This window comes from Carlito syrichta, unplaced genomic scaffold (genome assembly GCF_000164805.1).
Source record: "Carlito syrichta isolate Samal-C Ts95f unplaced genomic scaffold, Tarsius_syrichta-2.0.1 Scaffold314155, whole genome shotgun sequence".
Classification (NCBI taxonomy): Eukaryota; Metazoa; Chordata; class Mammalia; order Primates; family Tarsiidae; genus Carlito; species Carlito syrichta.
In genome coordinates this window covers 225,052-234,426 of record NW_007258251.1, presented here as the reverse complement: position 1 = coordinate 234,426, position 9,375 = coordinate 225,052, and the positions used below count along the sequence as shown (strand labels likewise).

The window sequence follows — 9,375 nt, the reverse complement described above, 5'->3', positions numbered from 1 at the left end:
GGTGATCCTTCCGCCTCAGTCTTCCAAGTAGCTGGAACTACAGGCACGTGCCACTATGCCCGGCAAATTATTTGATTTACTGTAGAAAGGGGGTCTCACCATATTGCCCTAGGCTGGTCTTGAACCCATGGGCTCAGACAACCCTCTCACCTCCACCTCCCAAGTGCTGGGATTAGAAGCATGAGCTATCGCGCCCAGCGCAAGTAGATTTTAAAAACAGGCAAACAAAGCAGGAATGGCAGAAGGCTAGCTGATGTGGAAAGCCATCCGCTCCTACCACAGGGTGGCATTTCCAGGCCCTGCCTGTCCACGGCCACGGGACTGGTTCCAGTCAAGACAGCGTGAACATCCAGCATAAGGTACCAGATGCATGGAGTGAAGAGGCTCCAATGACATCAGTCTCAGCTGACGAGTCACCTTCTGGGTCTGCCTTTGGGACTAGGCTACAACCAAGAAACGTATACTGAACTCAGTGTGTTAACTTCATTTGTTAAGGCACAGAGATCCTGCAGTAGTCTGTTAGAGCAGTTTATTATTACTCTAATAAAGAGAGAAAAGATTATACATTTGGAGAAAGACCAAGGGAGTCTGACATCTGAAGAATGGAATTATATTAAAACAGAGAACAGAAAAAAAGAGAATTTAATTCATTTTTTAAAAACAGTGAAATTTCTCAGAATTGAAGGGTGTAGTTTCTAATGAAAACACACCCACAGAATCAGAGACTGGGCAGGGAGAGCAGGTGACGGGGTCAACCTGAGGGGAACAAGGAGATCTCATCCACCGCATCCATGGAAGGTGGCCTGACAAGGGCATCTAAGCCAGGGGGAGGGGTGAGTAAGGCATCCACATGGTAGGGGAAGGGGTGGCCTGAAAGGGTCAGAGTCTGAGCATCCAAGTAGGGGTCCTGGAACAAGAGACAGCCAAGCAGAAGCCTCAAAGACAGAGATGAGAGGTATTTCATGAAGAGGCACTGAAAAAGTAAGTAAATATGGGGACCAGATTTCTCAACCTCAGAAGATGTTACAAGTATAGAAAAGAACATTAGAATAGATACTGCAGTGACTTTAAAACACTGTCCCCACATTCTGAGAGGTAAAATCTATCACTCCACAGCCCTCTCTGCCCTTGACCACATCTGGGCTCTTCTGCTGCTGCTTGACCAGTAACAGAGGTAGAAGTGATGCCAGAACCAGGCCTGTCTCTGGTGGCTTGTTTTCGGACCCAGACACCGAGTGCTGTGCAGAAGCCCACAGCACGTGAAGAGGCCACAGATGTGTAGGTATCCCAGTCAACAGCCCCACTGAGGCTCCAGCTGACAGCCAGCATAAGTTACCAGATGCCTGGAGTGAAGAGGCTCCAATGACATCAGTCTCAGCTGACGAGTCACCTCCTGTGTCAAACCACCCACAGCCTTACAGTCTTTCTAGTGAAGGCCCTAGAAACTGTGAAGCAAAGACAAACTACCCTCCCTGTGCCATCCAAATTCCTGACAATCTGTGAACATAATAAAATGGTGGCTGTATATCATGTCTGTCAGTTGTGATGTGATTTGTTACTTAGAACAACTGAAATTAGAGATAACAGTGTGAACTCACAGATTTTAATATAGAAAAATATAGAATACAGAGAAAAATGGTATATGTATGTATTTATGCATGTATGTATATGTGCAGAGGTATGTACATATGTCTGGATGTGTTCTGACCACTGGGTGTGTTTTGACCACTCAAAAGTCCTGTCTGGAGCATGACACTCTACCTAGCACCCAGATTTTGGCCTCTAAATATCATTTCCTCTAAAAGGAACCATTTTCCACTATAATGATCCACATTAAGAGCCATGAACTGGATCCCTTTTCAATAAAAGGTATTATTTGGACAAATGGCTAAACTTGAATTGGGTCTAACGATTGGGTAGTAGGAATACCATATCCATGTTAATTTCCTACTTTTGCTAATGGCATGTGTTTATGTAGGAGAATGTCCTTGTTTGTAGGGAATATATACCTCACACTGCACAGGGTCTATATGTTCAAGATAACCTTGTGAGTTAGCAATAAATAGAAACTAGAGGGCTTTATACCTTAAGAACTTCGCCTCCAAAAAAATCTCAGGAATTATACTGAACAGAAATCTAAATGTATTATGTGAATTTAAGATTTATATTTGTAGGAAATTTTTACAGTTTAAAAATTCTTTTTCTTTTTTTGAGTTAGTCTCACTCTGTTGCCCAGGCTTGAGTACAGTGGCACATTCATGGGTACCCCAACACTGACCAGCTGAGTTCTGGCAATCCTTCCGCCTTAGCCTTCCAAGAACCTGGAACTACAGGCCCATGCTACCGCATCCAGCTAATTTTTGATTTATTGTAGAGATGAGGTCTTGCTAAGTTGCCCGGGCTGATCTTGAGCCTGCAGGCTCAGGCAATCCACTTGCCTCGACCCCCAAGTGCTGGGATTTCAGGCTGAGCCACCGAGCCCAGCCTAAAAATTCTTGATAAATTAATTCTAAGTCCCTTGAGACCCGAGGCATTAAGTTATGTGATGCTTGACTTTACATGTTATAGTACCAGGAATACTGGAAACTGCAGATGTTCATACAGAAACCTCAGCAGGTAAAATCAGAGGGCCACTGCCATCTGGAAGCTTCCTGCACACAAGGAACAAAGGTGGCAGATCTGGCTGGGCACAGCTTACCCGGGAGCAGGCTTCTTCTGAGGGAGGCGGCTGGGTGGCTGGGGGGGTAGGGGTGGGGGTTTGCTCTGTGAGATCCCAGGATGCGTGGGCTTGCTCGGCTGGCTCAAGGCGTCCATCACACTGGGCGTCTTGGCTACAGGAGGGGGAGGCGTAGGAGTCAGGGGATCTGCAGAAAGAAAAGGACAGAAACACCTCACTAAGGTCAGCCTCCTGGGCTTCCCACTGTAGTCTTCTCGCTGGAGGGTTTCCCAACAAGGGTTTCCCCTCTCTATTACTATTTTCTAAGGAAAAAACCTGCTGCTGTTTTCTTGCTAATTTTCAGAGAACTGTATTAGTGGGGAATGGGAGCAGGGAGGACTTTCCAAACTTATATAAGGAAGCTCTACAAGCCTAAAGTTATGATGAACATTTTTCTATTAGTCTGTGAGTATTTTCTCAACTAGAATTCCTTGTGTGGAAGTCAACACAACTCTAAGACCCACAGCAGGAGGCTGGGGCCCTAGACTCTGCCCTGGAAAGCCAGGCCTTCTTGGGCCATCCCCTTTTTGCCTTGGTTGATCACCAGAGGGATGAGGCCGTATCCATCTTACCAGGCTGCTGAACAGTGTGTCAATTCTGAATACAATGAGAAAATAAAATGGTAAAGGCTCCACAATTTGTGAAGGGGGAAATGGCATTTTGCAGGTGAGGAGGCTGAGGCCCAAAAGGTGAGGTGATCTCCTAAAGGGTGACGGCTGGCCAGAACCAGAGTGAGGCTTTGAGCCAAGTCTTCCTGCCTCCCAACCCCCACAACCCTGTTTCTCCCTAGCTGATGAGTGTTAAAGCCCTCTCTAAATGTCTGGATTATCATGGTGGTCCTTGCTAAAGGTAGTCATCTGCCTCAGGATGGGCTAACAGAGGGAAGGAGGCCTTCAGCTTACCAGAGAGAGACTCAGGTGGGGCAAAATTAAGGGACCCAGTTTAGTCTTTTTTCATTGTTTCCTTTTAAAAAATTATTTTAAAAGAATTCAAAAAAGCAAACTTAGCACACAAATCCAGTCCCGGAGACAACAGACAGAGAGGCAGGTAAGTGGGCGCTGGCGTACTATGTGGCCCCTTGCTGTGTGGCCCACCTGGACAGCCCCCCAGAGACCCTCCCAAACACACTGCTCCCGACTCTGTCACCCAGCTGTGCACACATGACAGTGACCCTAGCTGGGGCTAGGCTGCTTTTCATTTTAACATAGTCTAAGAAAGCCATAAGCACCCTGGCCTAGGAATTCTCATGCTCTAGAAGCAATGAGCCCAGGAATTCTGGATTTCTCCTTCCCAGAGCTCATGTAGAGCAGGAGACCAGGCAGTGACCCAGGCTCACTTTACTGATCCAGTAAAAAAAGACACCCTGGTTCTGCATGTTGGAAAAAAGCATCTTCCTAAAAACCTCCTCTGAGGTTTCCCTCCTCGAGGTCTGGGGGACTTTCAACTACATGCTGACACTGAAAAAAACACATGCCAAATTATGACCCCAAATACTGAAGATCACCCAATGGCCAAAGGAAAAGGACATCCTTGGGTACCGTGTCAGGGAAGAAGTGTGGCTAAAATGCTTCGGGCGACATAGGAAGGGAGTGAGGGAGCCACCCTGGTGGTGTGTGGGGGAAAGACAGGAGTCTGCAGATGAGGAGGAGGAGGTTGGGAGGGACAGAGGCCCTGTGGAAGACCCACATGTTGTCCCGCAGCAGCGGGCACTTGGTGAGTGTCTGCGCCAGCGGGTGTGGGACTGCCGTGAGTGCCCCCCTGCCATCTAGACCTACAGAGTCCATGGGCAAGAAAGGAAAAAAGAAGAAACGTACTGGTAGATGTCACGCGAAGAGGGGGCAGCGGTGGATGGACAGCTGGCGGATCTGACGAAGATCGCTGCCTGCTTCCACCGTCCACACTTACAGAGTTTGTCTTCCACGGGGTGTTAGCTGAGGAGGCTGTCTGAACTGAACCCACACGCACATACACACACATGCATGCACACATGCACGTGCACACACACGGAACAAAAACAGAAACAGAACACTGCGTTATTGATCCTCTCCCTTATAAAATGGTCAACAGGAGCCTTTTAAATAGCACCTTGAACTTTTTTTATTACTGTCTGTGGTATCTGGAAGACACATACTGATATGCACTAAACCAAAGGTGCTTCGGGGAATATTCTCAGCTGGTTTTCAATCTGTGAAATTTAGAAATTTCTGATTTCATTTCTCAATATAAATACTGTCTGAAGAGGGGAATAAACACTCACAGTGATCTCTCCTGAGCACTGCATTCAGGCTATGGAACTGTGACTCCTCTGCCCTTCCATTAAGTCCTTCCTGTGGGCTGTGGGAGTCACCGCTATGCAAAGAGAAGCACCCCGTTCCCAGCCTGGGCTGGTGGAGAGGGGTACAAATCAGACACAGGGGAGGGACTCCTGCTACTGATCTCCTTCAAACATATTTCTGGCTGGAAGTCAGCACAGATGAGGTTCCGGTGATCCACAAAAGAGATGGCATTTCCTTGGTTACAAGTCCTACCTCTACCTCACAAAGCTCAGGTTCAGGTGACCCACAAAAGAGATGGCATTTCCTTGGTTACAAGTTCTACCTCTACCTCACAAAGCTCCAATCTCAAGTGCACAGGGCCCAGGTGCAAGATGTGATTCTGTGTTTGTGCATAACCCACAAGGATGGCTGGGCCTGGAAATGAGAACCAACTGCACCTTGCTAGGGCCTGGCCATGGGGGCCAGAGAAAGTCTTCGTGCTCCTCTCATGGCGAGCAAGGTCTGCCCTGAGATGCAAGACTGGCAGTCAACTCCCTTTGCTATTTATTTGTTGTGTGGGAGTTCCATCCTACACCAAGTGTGGGGCTAGATGGAGGGCAGGGGGAGATGGATGTGGAGGACAGCAGGTAAGAAGTATAATCTACATCATTGGAAAAAGAAATGAAGCTGAAACAAAAATGGCAAAAAAGAAAAAAATCAAAACCATCTCATTCCAAGACTTCAAGAAACTAAGAAATCAAGAGGAAGCGCTTACTATTCTGTTTCAATTACCCAAGAGAGCAAAATAAAATTTTTCTTCATGTGACACACTCGGTCAGTAAGTCACTACTGGGAATGAAGATGATCAAGTCATTCTGACTCTGGGCCTTACAGAATTAATATTCATCTACAGGATTCAGGAGGCAGCAACAAGAAGGCCAAACTTGCCCTGGGCCCTGCCTAGCCAGCCTGGGAAGGGCAAGAGGGAGGAGGCGGCAGCTGTGGGACTTGACCTCATCACCGCCTCTTCCTTGTTCAGGGACATCCACATCAAGTCCAGGGCTGGACACTGTCTGGGATGCGAGGTGCGTGGGGCAGTGAGTGGGCTGGCTTCTGGACCTGTCGATTGCAGGGCCTGTTCTCAGCAGGTCTGCGCCTGGGGGTGTGATTCAGTGGCCTGCTTATCAAGTTCATCATCACTTCTCTGGGCTTTCCTGACAGGGGCAGAGAGGTATGGGAAGGTCTGCAAGACACCTAGGACAGCAGGGAAAGATAGAGCCCAACCACACTGAGCGCATGATGCAGCACTAATGCTACAGCTTACAGCTGTCAGCCCTCCCGTGAGCCAGGTCTCCCAGTCACACTACCAACCTCAACTACTCTCCCCTTCTCAGCTATTAGCTACTGCATAAACACAATTTGGGATGTGTTTTGGAATGTGGCTCCACTCCATCAGCAGCTCATAGCAGCCACAGCGCCTGGATTCATGCTCTGTAGAGGCTCTTGTCCTCTTAGGCCATCCCTCAACAAAGCCTGAGTGGCCCTTCTTCACATAGGAAATGCTCTGAAGGCCACCACCATGGCTGGCAGCCCAGCTCAGGGCTGAGCCCGGCACTCACTGGACCCGCCTGCCTTCAAGGAGCACAATAGCCAGCTGGTATTCAGAACTGGACATCACTTAACTTTTGGGAACTTCAGTTTCCTATCTATAAAACAGAAAAATCACCTGTTGAGTCAAACTTGCCATTCTGTGACAGAGTGGCTGAGGTAAGGGTGGTGTGCTTTTAGCCATAGGGTATTGGCAGAATCTACAGTGCTGGTTTTGTATTTTACAACGAGGCTGAGCTTTGTTCCTCAAATTAGTATCTTTTTATCCTTCATTGCACAGGGAGCAGAGGTAAGAAATAATCACAGGTGCCACAAGCTGGCCCAGATGCAGGCGGAGGAGAAATTAAAAAGGAAAGAACAGTGGCATGGGAAGGGGAGAGAAGTAAAGAGAAAGGAGCAGAAGGGCGCCCCGCAGAAAATGTCTCCCAGCCCCACCCTGGGAGTCTACCCGACCCCCTCGGCTGCCCTGGGGGAATCCTCGCATCACCCAAACCATGCAGGTGCCACAACTCTGCCCAGAGTAGGAATCAAGTCAAGAGAATCTGCCACAATATGTCATCATAAGAATGATGGAATCCCTTTAGGAAGCAAATGGAAAATAGCTACAAAACAAAAGAGCCCAAATGTCACCTAGCTGGGGGCAAAGCAGCTGCAAACTTCCCAAAACACAAAACAAAACAATCACAGGGCACCGCTGGTGACTTCCTACCTTTGCCAACATTCCGTGGAGGCAGTGGGGGGGCACTGGTGGTACTGGGGGCTGTAGGCTGTGTGGAAGGCGGGCTGCCGCTCAGGATGGCTCCATAAGTCTCATTCTGCAAGATGCTGGGCACAAAACTCCTCTGCTTATCCTTGGCAAGGTTTGCAGCATCTCTTGCCAAAGATGCAGCATTAGACTGAAGCTGGTTGGACCCCAGCTGGTAGAAGCTGACGGGCCGGTCTTCCCGCCGGTTGGGACTAGGCTGCAGAGGAAGGTCGAAAAAGAGGCATATGAGATAAAGATGAGAATCTCTCCTAGTGATAATATTCAGTGTAGTAGTGACAACCTCAGAGACACCACTTTTGGTTGGTCTGGTGCCATTTGAGCTCTCAAGTGTCACAAAAGAGCGGCAAAACTGAAAACTCACTCTTCTCATATCTTATAAACGAAATACACACACCAAAAAAGCCTTGATCTACAATTTACAATTCTCTGTTCAGTGATGGATTTAAAATATAACCGATTTCATTTTAGTAGCCAGAGTTATCTCAACCTAGCCCTGCATTTTCCCTGAAGTTCCCTTCCTAAACATGCTTTCCATGTTATACAACAGTATAGCCAGCTCTGGCCACTAGCTGCAATCAATCTCAACAGTTGTACAGGTAATTCAGCGGAGATCTGTGTTTTCATCCCATATGAACGGGACTCTTTTCCTCCAAATCATGGTTAGCAAATGATGGCCTGTGGGCCACCCTGTTTTTGGAAATAAAGTGTTACTAGAACAATGCCATGCCCTGTCATTTACATATGGTCTAAAGCTGCTTTTGAGCCACCCTGGCAGAGCTGAGTAATTGCAACAAGGACTGTGCTATTTTAGGCCCATGAGCCTAAATTATTTACTATCTGGCCTGTTAAGAGTTTGCCCACCCTTGCTCTACCTGAAGGTCATGTGCCTCACCAGAAATGGATGCATGGAATCATGATTCAACTTGGATTTAACTCATATATCAAATGGCAGCCTCATTATACTAGCTATCATCTTGAACAAATCACTTAATCTCGGCTGAACCACATTCTCTGCTGTTTCATGGGTATAACTGAACTGCTGGACAGTACCAGGAGCTTAGCATGTGTCAGCTGTGGCACCCCTTCCTCCCTGTCACGCATCATCCACACGTTCTAGGTTCTGGCCAAACTAATGGCTCAAACCCAGTTCAGGTGGGCAGGACTCCAAGCCAGCCCTGGCTCTGTACGTTTACTTGGACTATACAACTTGCTTCATCACGTACTCAAACCAAGAATGTGTCATAACTGCTCGATTAAGAGGTGCTCTGGGGTAGGTTGTTTCAAACTCCTTTTTAAAGGCAGGTAAGTATGAAATTGGTCAGCTCTTCTCACTTTGATACTGTTTTGCGGCTAACTCAGTGAAGTAATTTCTTATTCTGTATTCTAAGAAACCATAAATATAGATGTTAAGCAAGGACAGTTCAATAGGTTTCAGAAATGGCATCCATCCATCCATCCATCCATCCATCCATCCATCCATCCATCCATCCATCATTTACACCAGATCATTAAAGTCCAACAGTAAAAAAATTTAGACTGGCCAGGTGTGGTGGGCTCAGCCTGTAATCCCAGCACTTTGGGAGACCGAGGCAAGAGGACTGCCTGAGCCTGGGAGTTCAAGACCAGCCTGGCACTTGATGAGACCTTGTCTCTACAATAAATCACTAAAATACTAGCCATGCATGGTGGCATGCATCTGTAGTTCCAGCTACTTGGAAGGTAGAAGGATCGTCTAAACCCAGTAGGTTGAGGCTGCGGTGGCTGTAAGCATGCCACTGTACTCCTCCAGCCTGGGCGACAAGAGTGAGACTCCAACTCAAAAACAAATGTTTTTGGTTTTTTTTTGAGTCGGAGTCTCACTCTGTCTCCCAGACTGGAGTGCAGTGGCCGCTCTCAGCCACCACAGCCTCGACCTGCTGGGCTCCGACGATCCCTCCGCCTCAGACTTCCAAATAGCTGAAACTACAGGTGTGCGCTACCACGCCGGGCTAATTTTTGATTTATTGTAGAGATGAGGTCTCACCAAGTTG

At 47.6% G+C, this 9,375-nt stretch overlaps 1 protein-coding gene across 2 annotated transcripts in view; it reads right to left on the bottom strand.

The window, feature by feature from the left end:
* ASAP2 (ArfGAP with SH3 domain, ankyrin repeat and PH domain 2) overlaps positions 1-9,375 on the bottom strand; it is a 128,415-nt gene that overhangs the window by 9,300 nt on the left and 109,740 nt on the right. For both annotated transcript variants that reach the window (XM_021719117.1, XM_021719118.1), the window contains exons 22-24: positions 7,289-7,541; positions 4,531-4,665; positions 2,699-2,864 (exon numbers count right to left, since the gene is read on the bottom strand). In XM_021719117.1, the coding sequence (XP_021574792.1) occupies positions 2,699-2,864; positions 4,531-4,665; positions 7,289-7,541 (554 nt within the window). The remainder of the gene's footprint in view (positions 1-2,698; positions 2,865-4,530; positions 4,666-7,288; positions 7,542-9,375) is intronic.